Here is a 16212-nt window from a genome sequence, read left to right as displayed (position 1 = left end):
TATTTATCAAAGATAAAGAGGTCGATGTGCAACAGATGCTGCATGTTAACGCGTAAACGAGGTCTTAATTTTCCGGATAGCGTATACAGCGAGGGGGAATCAATGAGGGCTTCACGGATAATTACGTTTTCTCGGTCGCAGGATCGTGTCTTCTCGGTAATGTCGTCGATGCACCCCGCCACGGTCATTTATTTCGGTCGAGACGCCGGACTGCAGGCGAGAGATGTCAGTGGATCAGGATTATTTGGGTGCGCGCGGAGCGAATAGATTAGGATGCGGCCGAGAAAACGGACCGAACGGAGAAGGAAAGGGTCGGGGGACGAAGGAGGAGAGAAGAAGAAGCTGGACGACCGAAATCTCGGTCTCGGAGAAGTTTCTTCTCCCTCTCTCGTGGTCCTCCTCGCCTCCTCGCAAGCTGGGCCCAACGAGGCAGTTGATTTATAACGACCATTCGTTCTAATCGTCCTGCATCTCGCGTAGCCCGTCTACCGGTGCAACCTCGTTTATCGTATATAGTGTGTTCCGGAACGACCGAATGCCCTCTTGGAATCGATCTTTTCTCAATAAATGTGTCGAGGCATCCATAGTTCTCGAGTAATTCACAATTGAAGATGCAAAGCTTTAATAGAGAAAAAAGAAATAGATACATTTAATTTTAATGAATTTTACTTCATTCTCATTTCAACAAGGAGAAAGAGAGAAAGAGAAAGAATTAAAACTTGAAAATACTTAAAAAATTGTCAAGAAATTTTAGGTAAAGTTACATTTGAATTGATAAATATTATAATTAAATGTGAATATCTGGAACACCCTCTATAATTCATATCGCTCGCATGTACTTTTCAAAATAGCATCTTTTACAAAAGTTAGAATTCGCGGTTAATTGAGTGAAAAAAAGTTAATATTTACGTTGTAAAAAGTCGTGCAATCATAATTAACGAGTTTTGCATGTTGATTATCGTGCAGATTCATTCACGTGTGCAATTCTTAGTGATTTATCTCTGCTTATTTGTAAAGACAGAATTTGTAAGATGGAAAGAGAGAGATAATTGAACTATAATTGTGACGGTTAATCGACATGAAAAAAATCGCCGTTATTTATTATCACATTATACTGTTTACGTTCGAATTTAATTTTTTTTCAATATGTAACTTAATGGATATCTCTTGTACAACATAAATTATTTTTTAATTCCTCTAATAATAATGACGATTGCACAACAGATGGAATTATTCTTGCGCAGCATCTACTCACAGCATTTATATAATTCTAGAGCGAGACCTTTCCTAGAGAATTTTAAAGATATCGAGCTCTCTTTGGGAGATGGAAGTCGAGACGCGCAGTTACATGTACGGCGTATAATACGCAAAATGTTGCAACTGGCGAAGTAAATCACGGGTCTGAAAGGTGACTCGGTCCATCCGGCCGTGAAATTATTTATTCCGTATAAACGCGATCCCCGAGCCACACTCGTGTATCAAGACTCGTGCGTGTATCCTGCTCGTGCGCTCGCGCGCGCGGGGGAGGAGGGAGGAACTGAAGAGAGTAACTAAATCAACGTCACATCGGTAAGTTTAATTACGGCAGCGCAGCAACAAAAGAAATCGGCGCCGTGCCGTGCTCTCGGGTGGTCCGCCAAGACGAGCGGAAGAGAGAATCCATTCGGCTGTATCCGTACTCTAAAAAAGTGAATCAGTGTATTATCACTGAAAAACAGTAAATAGTCACTGATTACAGCAGTTGGTACAGCACTGTAAATCAGTGATATTTTATTGAAAGAATTAGTTAATAATTTTGACTGTTTCAATCAGTAATAAAAATTGAACAATTCATCTCCCTATCTATTTCATATAAAATTAAAAATTTTATTTATATTTACTAAATATTTTATTTATATTTATTATATTAAAAATTTTATTTTATTTATATATATCGCATGCATATTGAACTTGTTATTTTAAATGGATGACGAACGAATAATTTTCATCAAGTCCCCAGACATTTATTTGTCCGACTTAATATTCGAAAATCGACTTAATATCCGAAGCCTCTCTATTGAGATTGTATCAGAAATTAAATCAAAGTAATATTTCTAATTTTACCTGTCGCTCTTTGCAAACTTTATATAATTCTTATGAACTAAAACTTAAATACGAGAGAGATAGCAATCATAGCCGTAAACGAATGAAACTAGCGATTATTGGTTTTACAGTGAAATTTACTGATTTTACAGTGAATTTTACTTTAACTGTACCATAATCAGTGAGATATAAGATAAAATAACAAAATATAAGATAAAATAACAAAAAATAAGCGTTTCCACTGAAGATCAGTAAAATACTGAGTCTCAGTGAAATCTTATTTTACTGTTTAAATTAGTGATATTTTCACTGATTCACTTTTAGAGAGTACGAATGAAAGCAGAGTTTCCATCCCTCTCGCGAAAAATATCGACAGAGAAAGACGATAGAGCCAGTTTCCATCCAAATAAGCGCCAAGTTGAAACACACGTTGCTGTAAAAAACACGATAATACGAATGTTTATGATATCGGCCGATGATGCAAATATTTCTATATATAACTTTTATTAGAATAATTACGAAAGCGCGTGATGTCTAGGATTCATCAATCTTCCGTCAACGAACATGATTGGCAAAAAACAAGCAGGTGCTAAAAAATATGAAGCGAATAATCCGCGAGTAAGAAAAGAACAGAATCACGCGAACCGTAACGTTCTTGCTTCTTACTTGAAGGCGAAAACAAATGTTCACCTCATTTGTATGCATATTTTTATTCATTATCGCATATTTACATTCAGCAATTATAAAAAATTTAACATCCATTTTATTCATGCGCACGCATTGCCACGTTGATATTAAAATAGTTTGTCCTTTAAAATACAAATATTCATCCTTGCTCTCTGTCGTGAGCGCTCGTTCCACTTTCATTCGCATGACCCATTAGCGCTATGCGGAGCTTTTACGCGAATGCCACGGGCAGCTTCGAGCTTTCAACGGCGGAAGAGCGAGACGAGAAGCATGACGGGATCAATGAAGGGAGAGAGAGAAGAAGAGAAGGAGGGAGAGAGAAGCGTTTAGTCAGATACCGGAGGGAGCCTATGAGTTTGCACCTAGAGCCGGACAGCCGGCGGCACGCGAGGTCACCACACGAGAGCTGGAGAGAAGAAGAGAGAGAGAGAGAGGGAGAGAGAGGGGACTGCAACCCATCAGCCCGTTTAATTAATTAAAAGTGCATTAACGGGGAGTCATCGGCGGCGAGGGGTTCTCTCCGGCGTTAGATACGCGTGTAACGATCCTCCGAACCGGAACAACCGCGCTATTACTTTCGTCAACACACGATGTTCCCTCTTTTTCCCCTGCGCGCTTCTTCCCAGCTTTTCCGACCTCGTAGTCGAGGGTGGAGGTACCGTATTTTCTGGTTTCGAGTTGACTTTAAATGTACTTTTGTAGCAGAGATTTATGCAGAGAGAGAAAACACGACTCGTTTTTATAAATTTGTTGTAGTTAAAATATATTGCAGTGTTAAATCTTTTTGTTTTTAATTCAATTATTTTTTTTGCGCGTCGTTTTTGGAATAATTTTATAGAACAAGGCTGTTATTAAAGCTTCAATATATTGGCACAAATAAAACTAGCATATTTTATAAATAAATATTGCAATAGTATCTTTTAATCTTTTTTTTGTACGTCAAACTAATTTAGCGGAACGCAATTATCTTTTCTTGCTCCCTGTAGATAATACGCAATTTTTTTTTCCCGAGACAGTTTCGCATGTATCCTTCGATCGATCCGAATAAGCATCCTATGTTTAACAGCTGCAACATTTTACTTATTACAATAGATTACACGTCTCGGCCACGCGATTTCTACATTCGATGCACTTTTATTCGGCCGCTCGTATACGCGTTCTCTCTTATAAATTAGCGGGACGAGGATAAAAAAAGGTCTCGAGATTACGTCCGCGTGTGGCCTCGTTCGGGCGGCGTTATCGGAATCGCGCGCGAAGATAGAATCGAAATACCAGGTGCAAATTACAAGGGGGATGCCCAGGTAGCACGGAAGTTTGACGTGCGCGCGCGCTACCAGCTGACTCTCTCGCGAGCAACGGTGTAGCCGCGTAGCGTGTAATCACGTTAATGCGCCACAACATCGTGAGCGAGCCGAGGAGCGATCCCGGTTTCGCCAAAGGGATCATCCCGCGAGTAGCGGCGACGGCTACGGCTACGAGTGACTCACTCACGTAGCTTGCGTAACGAAACCGTGATGTGTGCGAGTCGATAACGATAATCTTCGGGCGAGAGCGGTTCCGTATCGTATCCCGCATCGAGGAGGGAGGCAGGGGGGGGCGAGAGGCGGCAGGAGGAAGCGACGACGAGTCATCGATGACCGTCACCGGCGAGATTCGAGAGAGAATCAACACGGTTTATATTTACACAATCGGCGTGGTAAACATTAACAAGTCGATCATGTGGAATTTTTCCTTTTTTCCCTCCTTTTTTACGGAACGAGAAGATGAAGAGAGACAAGGAGTAAGACTCGTTATCGAAATTAAATGCATCTGAATCGTGCGATATGAAGAAGAAATATACACATGCGTTAGATTTCTATCTCAAACTTTGCCTTGAATGATTGCATTATTTTGAGACAAAGTTGACTTTTGCTTTTGATAAAATAAACGAGATGAAAAACCACTCTCTAAAAGTGAATCAGTGAAAATATCACTTATTTAAACAGTAGTAAAATAAGATTTCATTGAGAATCAGTGAGTATTTTACTAATCTTTAGTGGAAACGCTTATTTTTTGTTATTTTATCTTATATCTCACTGATTATGGTCAGTTAAAGTGAAATTCACTGTAAAACCAGTAATCGCTAGTTTGTTCGTTTACCGCTATGATGATACGTTATCTCTCTCGTATTTAAATTTTATAAGAATTATATAAAGTTTGCAAAGAGCGACAGATAAAATTAGAAATATTACTTTGATTTAATTTCTGATACAATCTGAATAGAGAGGCTTCGGATATTAAATCGATTTTACAAGGCGGACAAGTAAATGTCTGGTGACTTGATGAAAATTATTCGTTCGTTATCTATTTAAAATAACAAGCAATATGCATGTAATATAAATAAAATAAAATTTTTAATATAATAAATATTTTGTAAATATAAATAAAATTTTTAATTTTATATGAAATAGATAGAGAGATGAATTGTAGTTTAATATTACTGATTGAAACAGTCAAAATTATTAACTAATTCTTTCAATAAAATATCACTGATTTACAGTGCTGTACTTATAACTGCTGTAATCAATGAGTATTTACTGTTTTTCAGTGATAATACACTGATTTGCACTTTTAGAGAGCAGGGTAGGTATTTTCCCTTTCGTATAAATTTGCGCCGATTTTAATGACAATCAAGAATCGATAATGGTTTTGACGAAAAGTATCAAAGTGATGAGCGGTTTCGATGTGTTGTAATCGCCGTTTGTCGTTGCACCTGGATTTATGCGTCCCGCAAAATGCGCGCGCGGTAACGTCGCGCGGTAATATATGACCCGAGGTGTCCTAATGAGGGGAGTGGATCCGCAGGATGTGCGGATCGCGTGAGACGAGCGTCTAACAATGCGAGAGATCGATGATGAAGCGTGCCATAGCGTGGCGAGTCGGAGCGGAGAAACGAGAATGTAGAGGTATAGCAGGGATGGCCGGGGATGGTCGACGAAGAAAGGAGAATCAACGGTAGATTGTAAAAAATATTTACCTCTCGCACATCTCGACGATTCGTCGGACAACGTCGGGATTAATTTCTCGATTTATTTTCAGCATTAAACTCTTATTTTTGTCACGATTCGCGACAAAGTCTAAGACAGAATTCTAGAATTTTATGAAAAAATAAAATACATCATGTATGAAATATACACATTAGGTTTCTATCTTGAACTTTGTCTCGAATAATACCTTATCCAAGACGGACTTTTAAGGACATTGAAATCTCCAAAGTTCCGAAAATTAAAGTAAACGCATTTTTCGTAGACTAATCGAACAATTTTAAGCAAACATATAGGCGATATAAAAGTTTGAGAAATTGAAAGAGAATTATATAGGGAGCGGTTCGCATCCCTAATTGACAAATAACATTATTATCGCGGAGTGACCGACTTTATGGCGGGCGATTAACCTACGTCGCGGACCTTTGGGTTTATTCGATTAACACCGTGCGATTGACTCGTAAAATGCTCGTGGACGAGCAGCGACAAGGCGTATCGCGAAGCCATCGCACGTGCCTCGCAAAGGGGGATAAAGGGGAAAAAGGGCCGCGTGCCACGTGCTGAGGTAACACGAGCGCGTTTTGTGTCAAACTTTGCTCTCGGCCGAGGGATGCCTGCCCCGCACGTGCGGTTTAATACGACATAATGCGTTGCATGTCCACATTCATTAAGTAATTTTCCGGGCCGGAAAGTCGGCGGCAAAAGTCACGATTACGGATGGATAAACGAACACGTCGAATCTTAACGATAACTCGATCAAGATTCACCGAAGTTGACCTTATCAAACTCCTCGCATGAGAGATAAATCGAGTAAACTGAACCCAGGCACTTATTTTCGAGATAATAATTTTCGCGTTTAATAAAATGCGCTATCGTATCTAAGTGTGTTATCATTTTAATATATAGATATTTGTAATTAAATTTGCCAAGTTATTATTTACTAGCCGAGTAACTCGTAATCGGGACTCGATAATTTTCGCGCGAGCAAGAATCGGTATCGCGGACATCTCGCGGAAACGAGATATCGCGCTACTGGTTGCCGCTCTTGCGAGCCACGGGTCGCGAGGACGCGAGGGGGAATCGAACAGAGAGAATCGAGTTCCGAGATCAAGTCACGCGTAGCCTAAAAGAAAGTCGTTTAAAGGTCAGCAGCAGCGGCGGCAGCGCGGTTCGACTTGCATCACAAATGCCAATCTACTTACGAAATGTATACGAGAGAACAATGATACTTCTCTTTCTCTCGGGCCTACCGTCATCGGCCGCCATTTGCCTCTTCGTCCTAATCGCCGCGCGCGCCGTCCTTTTTTAGAGGTACTTGCGCAACCCGATGGTAACCCGACGATCGATTTTCTCCCCCGTGCCAACCCCCTATGGACGTGGTAGATTTAGCCGATAGACCGCGGTCGCTTCCGCCGGCTTCGTTTCCAACAGATTGATCCAAGTATCGCCTTTGGCAATCTCCTCACGTCGACGATGATTCGCCTATCGTAGCGAGGGGGGAGGAGGAAGAGGGAGAAATTCGGTTCCTCCTTTATCGCGCGATCGATCGGATCTCGATCGCGCCCGATTATCCCCCCCTCTCGATTCTCGCAAAATCAGACGCGACACCCGTATCTCCGCCGTCATCTTATTCATATCCGCGAAAATAATGCTGAATAATTTCCCCATAAATACGCGGCGCGACCGCGTGGGCGTAAAGTAACGATAATGCAAGTAAATAATGGACGCGCGAGTTTTATTACCTAGGCGGATCTGAATGGACGAGAGATAGAATCTACGTGTCCGCGCCACGCCACGAGTGTGTCAGCCCCCTCGAGGAGAGGATGTCGGCGAAGGGGACCTCGCGATGTGCCGCTGCACATTTACCGCGATGCAACATAGTCGCCCGGAGCTCGATCCTCCTCCGTCTTCCTCTTTCGGTCCGCCGTCTCTCGGAGTCATTCCTTCGATAGAGATTCCTTCTAACGAGATTCTTGCTCGTGCCAATGAAATCCATACCCCTTTCATGTGGCAATTGAGGGTGTCTAGCGGTCAGGGAAATCTGAAAAACCGGAAATTGTCAGGGGATTTTATGATTCTGGAAAAAGTCAGAGATTTTAATTTATCTCGATTTTTTCACATTGTTCTCAATATTTTTTTCTCATTAATTTAACATTTTTTTTAAACAAGTGTAGACTTTACCCTGGAATATATATCATAGTGCGCTAATTTTCTGCTTTTGCTGAAAATCGATTTATCTATGAGCATGTTTGATAATTTATACATTTTCACTTTATCAGGAAATGAAAATAAAATGAATGCTTCTTTTGATATTGAATAATGAGCCTCATTAATTTCTCGATAAAAATAGTTGAAAGACTTTTTTCTATTCAACTCACTTAATTGACTTGCAATATATGCAAATTATTGCATTTTGAAAAAAATAATAAAAAATCGTTCAGCAAAAAGTAATTCTTAGTTCTGAAAAACCTGGAAAAGTCGGAGAATTTTTTTCAGAGTCTGCTAGACACCCTGCAATTGTACCGCGAGCGGAAAAGGGTTGAGGAGGTTCGAGGGATGCGCGAGAAATAACGACGCGGACGATTCAATTTTCTAGCACATCGATAATAGACTTTAAATAGTAAAAGATAAAATAGAAATTAGAGTTATATAACAGATTAGCCATCGCAAGAAGGTTTGCGTTTCTCAAGAGTCCAAATGCTTCGTGTCATGGAGACCTCGACGTAGTCACCCCCAAGTCTTTGCCAGCACCTTTGCCGCATCGAGGTCGGAATATATTGAAAAACAGACGATACGAACGCGTTCGTTATTCGAGAAATATATCTTTGAGTGAATCGTGATCGAATATCGAGCAAGAATCCTCGCGTCAGGGATGATGAGTCTGATCGGCAAGAAAATCGCTCGCGAGTCCGGGGACATTTCGTGTCGTCGGCTTCGCAGGCTGACATTTTCCTGGGCGTTTATCGTGATAATGCGGCTTTAGGTCAGAGGGTGTGGCCTCCCCAGATTGATTCGGCGAGCTACTTGCTTCTGCGCTCTACGTCTCGTCACCGGGAACGCAGCATGGCGTCCCCATTTCTTTTGTTCATCCATCTTCCTTAGCCACCCGCAAACGTATATACACGATATACATCATCTATACGTTTATCGCAATGCTGTATCGCGATAAATTTAGTCGCCCCCGATATATAATTACCCGACTCGAGTGGTTCGCGCGAGTTATCGGAGGTGCCCGAGATGTTGCGCAATCTAATAAACGGGTGTACTTGATCAAATTTTTTCGCTATCTTTTTATCAATCGCGCTCGAGGAGAGGATGCTCGAGATTCGCATCGATACTTGTCAACGATATATTTCGCTACAAGTCTCGCTGCATCTTTGTATAAGAATATTGTACATTTGCAATTTCTCTCTCTTATCGTTTCTAAAACGTCCTTCGACGCTCGTCTCCAGCTTGCTTGGTTTTCCCAGGATTTCCACGCCGTTTATAAAGTATCGATGCACGAGCTAAAACGAGAAATGTTTTTACACTTCGGAAACATCGACGCTAATCGCGATCTATGCTAATTGGAAGAGAACGCATATCTCGCCCGGAATTATATTGATTTATATTGATTCATCGAAAAAAAAAAAAAAGTATCATTCCTTATTCGAGGACGATTACGACGTCCATCGTCGCTGTTGTTGTTATTGGTGTGCGATCAACAAACCAGCTCAGCTGGCATAATCAAGCACGGATATTAGCGTCGAACGCGCGCGCGTGGGAGTGCGCGCGCGCGCGCTCACGCGCGTGTACGCACGATGCACGTACACGTGAGCCACGTGTACGTAATGACGACGCAGTATCGACGCGGCGGCGTGGGTGTCCGTTCTCGCTCTCCGACAGATTCGAAAACGCATTATTAACACCGGCGACCCTGGCTCTATGATTACGCGCATTAATAGCCGGATGGACGAACTTTGCTCGCGCTCCGCACTATCATTATCATCGCAACGCGAGAAAGAGACGGACGACGAGAGAGAGAGATCGTAGGAAAAGAGGCAGGTCCCACCGCGTGGCGGGCCTCGAGAGAGAAAATTACGAAACGCTCTCGCGTCTCTGTCTCGAACGTGCATATTTAATTTCACTTTTTTTTCTTCGCAATATTCGATTCCGAATATATTTTATTAGGTCAATCGTATCGATTACGCCAACGATTTTAGCGTCGTGAATCGCGCGATTTTGACATTCCGATCTATGTATTATCGAAATTGGATCGCCTCAAAATACGTGATAGTCGGTTATAGAAAAATATACATACCATATTCAAGTGAATATAATTTATTTCAAGTATTTTGCAAGTTTATATATCCGCAAATCGCATACGACTCTTTGCAAGTAAAATTTATTCAAATTATTTTCTGAATTCTAATTAATTGTAGCACTCCAACTGAGAATATCCAGAATATTGAAACACGCGAATTCCATTTGCTTCCTATAGACTTGTCAGATAAGATATTCTTAAAGAAAGAGTAAATTCTTCTTTTGAGCATATGATAATGAGATTATCTACAACTTGCGATGAGTGGTATATTTCAAAACTATCATCAAGAAAATATTCTTTGTTGGAGACGATCATAATTAATACAAAGGAAAATAAATAAAAATTAAAATAAGAAGTTGGCTCAAAATAATAACAATTATTAAGTGGCAAAATTGACAATTAAAAGCTTTGAGCTCGAGAGAAAGATTAAATAATTAAATTAAATCAAATAATTATCTTCCTCAACAATATGATATTTTTCTTCGTGTAAATTTTCTGATCCTTCTCTCGCGATTCGTAAAATCGGAATTTTTGTTTTCGATTGACACGTCACAATTTCGATGTGATGGCAAACGCGATATTTACGGCAGATTTTTAAATATACTCTAAAAGTAAATCAGTGTATTATCACTGAAAAACAGTAAATAGTCACTGATTACAGCAGTTATAAGTACAGCACTGTCAATCAGTGATATTTTATTGAAAGAATTAGTTAATAATATTGACTATTTCAACTAGTAATATTAAACTACAATTCATCTCTCTATCTATTTCATATAAAATTAAAAATTTTATTTATATTTACTAAATATTTATTATATTAAAAATTTTATTTTATTTATATTACATGCATATTGAACTTGTTATTTTAAATAGATAACGGACGAATAATTTTCATCAAGTCACCAGACATTTACTTGTCCGACTTGTAAAATCGATTTAATATCTGAAGCCTCTCTATTCAGATTGTATCAGAAATTAAATCAAAGTAATATTTCTAATTTTATCTGTCGCTCTTTGCAAACTTTATATAATTCTTATAAAATTTAAATACGAGAGAGATAACGTATCATCATAGCGGTAAACGAACAAACTAGCGATTACTGATTTTACAGTGAATTTTACTTTAACTGACCATAATCAGTGAGATATAAGATAAAATAACAAAAAAGCGTTTCCACTGAAGATCAATAAAATTCTCACTGATTCTCAGTGAAATCTTATTTTACTGTTTAAATTAGTGATATTTTCACTGATTCACATTTAGAGAGTATAATATGTATGTTTCGCATACATACGCGCATATCGTACACCTCGCTCGCGCGCGCAAACTCCTTTTCAAATTGCATATCAGGCGCGATCGAGTGTCGCGAATGTACCAATCTTCCAACGATGAATTATTCATTGTGTAAATAATTCATAAATCTCACTCGTGCGAGCTCCACGAGCGTCGCGCGAAGCGGCAAAGCCCATTCGAAAGCTCGAAAGTTTGCCACGCTATATTTTTGACGGATATCTCTACCCCAGCGTATGAACCGAATCATATTTTTAAAGATCTCATGTATAGGATTCGCTATTTCCTCTCTCCCTTATTGATAATTGAACACTTAAAAATATCGATTCGGAAAATAAAATAAAATGTAATTTTTATTAATTTAATAATTTAATAATTTTATTAATTTATTAATTTAATTTAATTTAATTAATATTTTTTCCAAACGAAAAAAACTTTATCTTTCTCGACGCGACTTCCCATAGAGCACAGAACATTGCGGTAATATTGCGGCAATATTGCAACAATATTAATAATATTGCTGCAATATTCTGTGCTGCATAGGTTCTCGTACGAAGGTGCTGTAAAATCAAAGATTCTCGCCTCGGATTTCCGTCATAGGCGATGCTCCAAGGGTTTCCTGCAGACACGGTCCGAATGTTATGCAGCGAACATACATGCTGTAGCGAGGTGGCATTCGTCGTCTTTCGACAAGAGAGCGCGAAGGAGAGAAAATAAGCGGGAGGAGGGAGAGAGAGATAGAGAGAGAGAGAGAGCGAGCGGTGCAGCATCGGGCGCGAGGGCGGCGTTGTTCGTGTACAAATCATGCGAAGGATGATGCGGCATCGCCAGCATCCCCGCACCTCCGTCGCACCTCCTCGCGCGTGCTGGACGTCGTAGGGCGAGACGGCGGTTGTGCATGTTAACGGGGCCCGACCCCGCGCTGGGGACCTACGCTATACCGCGTATCACCATATCGCAAGTCACTCTCTCGTCCTCTCGTCCGGTCCCTTTTCTCGGCGTACGCGCCCTTTACGAACCTTAACGCGGCTTCGAGACGACCGAGGGAATTTTAACTGCATTCATTATCGTGTAAAATAACTATATTTTCTCAAATTTTATCCAATTATTTATTTTTTCACTTGTATACTTAAAAATTCATAAATAAACCATATAATATCAATATCATTAATTGTAACAATTATTATTATTATCAGATATAGAGAGAAAAATAAAGGGAGTAAGGCATCTTTTTTATCATGATAATAATGAAAATAATTAATAATACGATAAATGAGATTAAATATAATAATAAAAAAACGATTTTAATATTTTAGATGCAAATGTGATTATTTTACACTAGGTATAACTAAATAAAACAGTGGTAGATTTATAGTAACAAAATTCCAATAAATATTTATTATAGACTTTTGTAAAAGAAATTATTGTTAAAAAATCTCTGACAAAAATAACGCAACAAAAATGTAGCTTAATATTCAAGAAATAAAAATAAAATATATTAAAGTTTAATAGAAATATTGTAATATAAAAAAAAAGTTAAATATTCAATAGGAAAATTATATACACGAATATTTTTTTATTGCAGACGTCGGACCTGGACACCTTGTTGTGCAGGCAGGATCTCGATCGTCTACAGAGGTTGGATGAGGATGAATCGGACGCGAGAGACGCGCGGGAACCTTCGTCGGTGCACATGGAGGACTTCTTCGAGGTCGGCGGTCCCACGACGGTGTGCCGGCCACCGCAGGCCAGCTTCGTCTCCGCCAGGGGTCAGCCAGCGGCCGCCGGTCAAGACGACGACGTGTTCCTCAGGCCGCCGCTCTGGGAGGACATCACGTCGAGCATCCAGAAGCTGGACCCGGAGAACGCGGACATGCTGGGCTCGCAGTCCCACGTGAAACTGGAGACGGACGACGTGACGTCGCCGCCGGTTCTGTCTCCGGTGGAGATCAAGACGGAGCCGCTACCGCCCCCGCCGACCTTGCACCTCCTCGAGGGCCCGAATCCCGCGCAGAACCCCTTTCCGAACCCCGCCAGTGTTCAGCACGTCGTCCATCATCGGACGACGCCGACAACGACGACGGCGCTCTTCAAGAACTTTCCCAACAATAACAATAACAATAATAGTAACAACAACAACAATAGTGGTACCGTTAATAGCAACGGCGCGAACGGGAACGGCGGCAATAACGGTAGCAGCGGCGGCGCCAGCAACAACAACAACGGCAGCAACAATAGCAACAACGGTAACGGTGACTCGTCGACGACGAGTCATCATCAGGCGAGCGGTAACGCGACGTCGCCGCTCTACGGCTCGATGACGAGGCTGATGTATATTTCACCGCTGACGCCACCGATCTCCGATCCCGGCTCGCCCATTGGTCCACCCAGGCGGACACCGCCACCCCCGTATCCTCAGCCTGGCCCGATCCTGAATCCAGCCCACAGGATTCAGCCATCGTCGATGTCGTCCAAGTTCAACAGGCGGAACAACCCAGAGCTGGAGAAACGTCGAGTGCACCATTGCGATTTCATAGGTAAGCGCGTACAAATTAAAAAATAATTACATGATGGTATTTCGACAACATTCAGATTAAAAAAGATAGAATCAAGGGATTTAAATTCTGTTAATCGTTTTATGCATGTTGGAGTTTCTGATCTTGAGCAAACTCGAGTCATTTCGACCAACCTCACTTATTCGCTCCCTCTTGCAGGTTGTACAAAAGTCTACACGAAGAGCTCGCACCTAAAGGCTCATCAGCGGATACACACGGGTGAGTGAAAAACGTACCGTATCACGTACACGTTGTTGCTAACACGGGCGGTGAACGGGCGCTAAAATTAAGGGGAGGGGCCTCGGTGTATTATCCGGCTAATTAGGTATGTAGCTCATTTAGACGTAGCGAGACGACACGAGGAGTATGAAAGCGCGAGGTCGAGAGCGCTCGCGCGTGGGCAGGGCGCGGTCCCGAGCGTCTTTCTCTCTCCCTCCTTCCGTCTCTCTCCCCCTTTCTCTTCTCCTCTCTTTCTCTCCTCGCCTCCATCTCCACGCGGTGTCGCGCAAAGGCGCTTCTATCATATGTAAACGCGGTAAGGGAAGCGTACGAAGCTCTCGTGGTATGCGACTCTCCGCTTAGCTGGTAGAGCGAAGCTAGTCGGCCGACCCACATCCTATCCGCGTCCAAGCTCCGCCAACACACGAACGTCAAGCCGCGGCACCAACACCGCGCCGGTGTTTGCTACCTGGGCGAACACGCATACTAGGTTCCCACACGCATCGGGACGTACGCGAGAGCGCGAGGGAGAGATGGAGACAGCTGGAGAGAGACGGAGAGAGAGAGAGAGAGAGAAATGTGCTTCCCGCACACGTGCCTACGCGGCGGTCTCTCGCGGAATGCAAGCCGGAGGCATCTTAAGTGCGATGTACCACTTTCGAATTGATAGCTCGGCGGGTTTTTGCGGTAAACCCGTGTCATCGCCTCGAACGAGCCGATCGAACGAAACGAGCGGCACGTATGTCAAGATAAAAGAAATCGATTGGAAATTTAGAGCTACATGTCATTCAAAAATCAAATTTGAGACACAAGTTTTGTCATCTACATAAAAAAATCTTGCTTTTTCGAAATTATTTCAAAGTACTTGATAAATTTTTTCTATTCAGGTTCTCTGAAAATGGATCTGGAAGAAAGAGTTACCTAACAAAAGATTCCATTGGATTCATATTTAGATTTTGATTATCATCGATTGATTCATTCTTGCCTCGACATCTTCAATTGAATATTTGAAGCGGAGGATCCAAGATCTCTCAATTAGACGACTAAATGAATTCGTCATTGCGGTCACTTTTCATCGCCTCGACTTGTACGCGTCCGCCGATCGGTTTCTCCGCCGGGAACCAATCGATTCGCGAGATTATGCGAGGATATTTCAATTTGTCGCGCGATCTTGAATATGAGCGTAGATACGTGGAGGCGCGCAGAAACGGGGAACGCTCCGACGTGAGGGAGAAGCCGAGGGGGGCACGTGGCCCTCGCGCGCGGCTCGGTCGGACGACTCGTGAATGAACCCTCGCTTCGCCGCGTTGCTCTTGTGAATAAGCCGTGCCACGAGCGTCGACTTTGTGTCATTAATTCATTTACGACTCGAATTATTATGCCATAAGAGATATTAAAAACCCATAATCAAGATATTTAATAAATAATTAATTTAATTTATCGAAATAATATAGACAAATTAATGTTATTACATATATGTGCATATGTAAAAGTATGTATATATATATTTATATTTTATTTAATATAGTAATATGTATAATATACATAATATATATTAATATAAATAATATACATAATATATATTAATATATTATATATATTATATATTTAATTATATATTTATTACATATATATTTTATATTTAATATGTAATTTTATATATAAAATTCGAGGACGATAAAAAATATTAAAAAATTCATATATCTTTGTATAATATAAAATTTATATAATCCATTTATATAATCGATTTTTCAAATTGATCCTGATAATTTTTGCCAGATGGTTGGTCGCTTGAATCTCTAAAAGTTTTTGGACGCAAAAATAATCGATTAATCGTTATCGTTAATCATCGAGAGACAGGTCTCGCGAGAAAGCCCGCGGTGATGGAAGAAATCTGGAGCAAAGTACGGCTAGGAAGCGTATTTGGAAAGCAACTTGTCTCCGCGCGAAGCGGTGCTCGCCGTCGGCTCTCGGGTGAAAGTGATCCAAAATTAACGGGGACGCCTGGAGGCCCCGTAGGTGTCGCCGGATCGGCTGATCGGCTCGCCA

The 16212-nt window shown here is 41.2% G+C and overlaps 1 protein-coding gene across 2 annotated transcripts in view; it reads left to right on the top strand.

The window, feature by feature from the left end:
- LOC145967245 (uncharacterized) overlaps positions 1–16212 on the top strand; it is a 50439-nt gene that overhangs the window by 28769 nt on the left and 5458 nt on the right. The window contains exons 2-4 of one of the 2 annotated variants that reach the window (XM_083091946.1): positions 12975–13926; positions 14104–14163; positions 15051–15636. In XM_083091946.1, coding sequence (XP_082948072.1) covers positions 12975–13926; positions 14104–14163; positions 15051–15088 — 1050 coding nt within the window. In that variant the 3' untranslated portion in view covers positions 15089–15636. Of the gene's footprint in view, positions 1–12974; positions 13927–14103; positions 14164–15050; positions 15637–16212 lie in introns of those variants that run through there. The other variant, XM_083091944.1, reaches the window with a different exon arrangement.

The sequence above is a fragment of the Camponotus vicinus genome, unplaced genomic scaffold (genome assembly GCF_025532165.1).
Source record: "Camponotus vicinus isolate PSW18456_S1 unplaced genomic scaffold, iyCamVici1.0 SCAF_2, whole genome shotgun sequence".
NCBI lineage: Eukaryota > Metazoa > Arthropoda > Insecta > Hymenoptera > Formicidae > Camponotus > Camponotus vicinus.
Note: the sequence above shows the minus strand (reverse complement) of the source record. Positions and strands in the feature narration are given on the sequence as shown.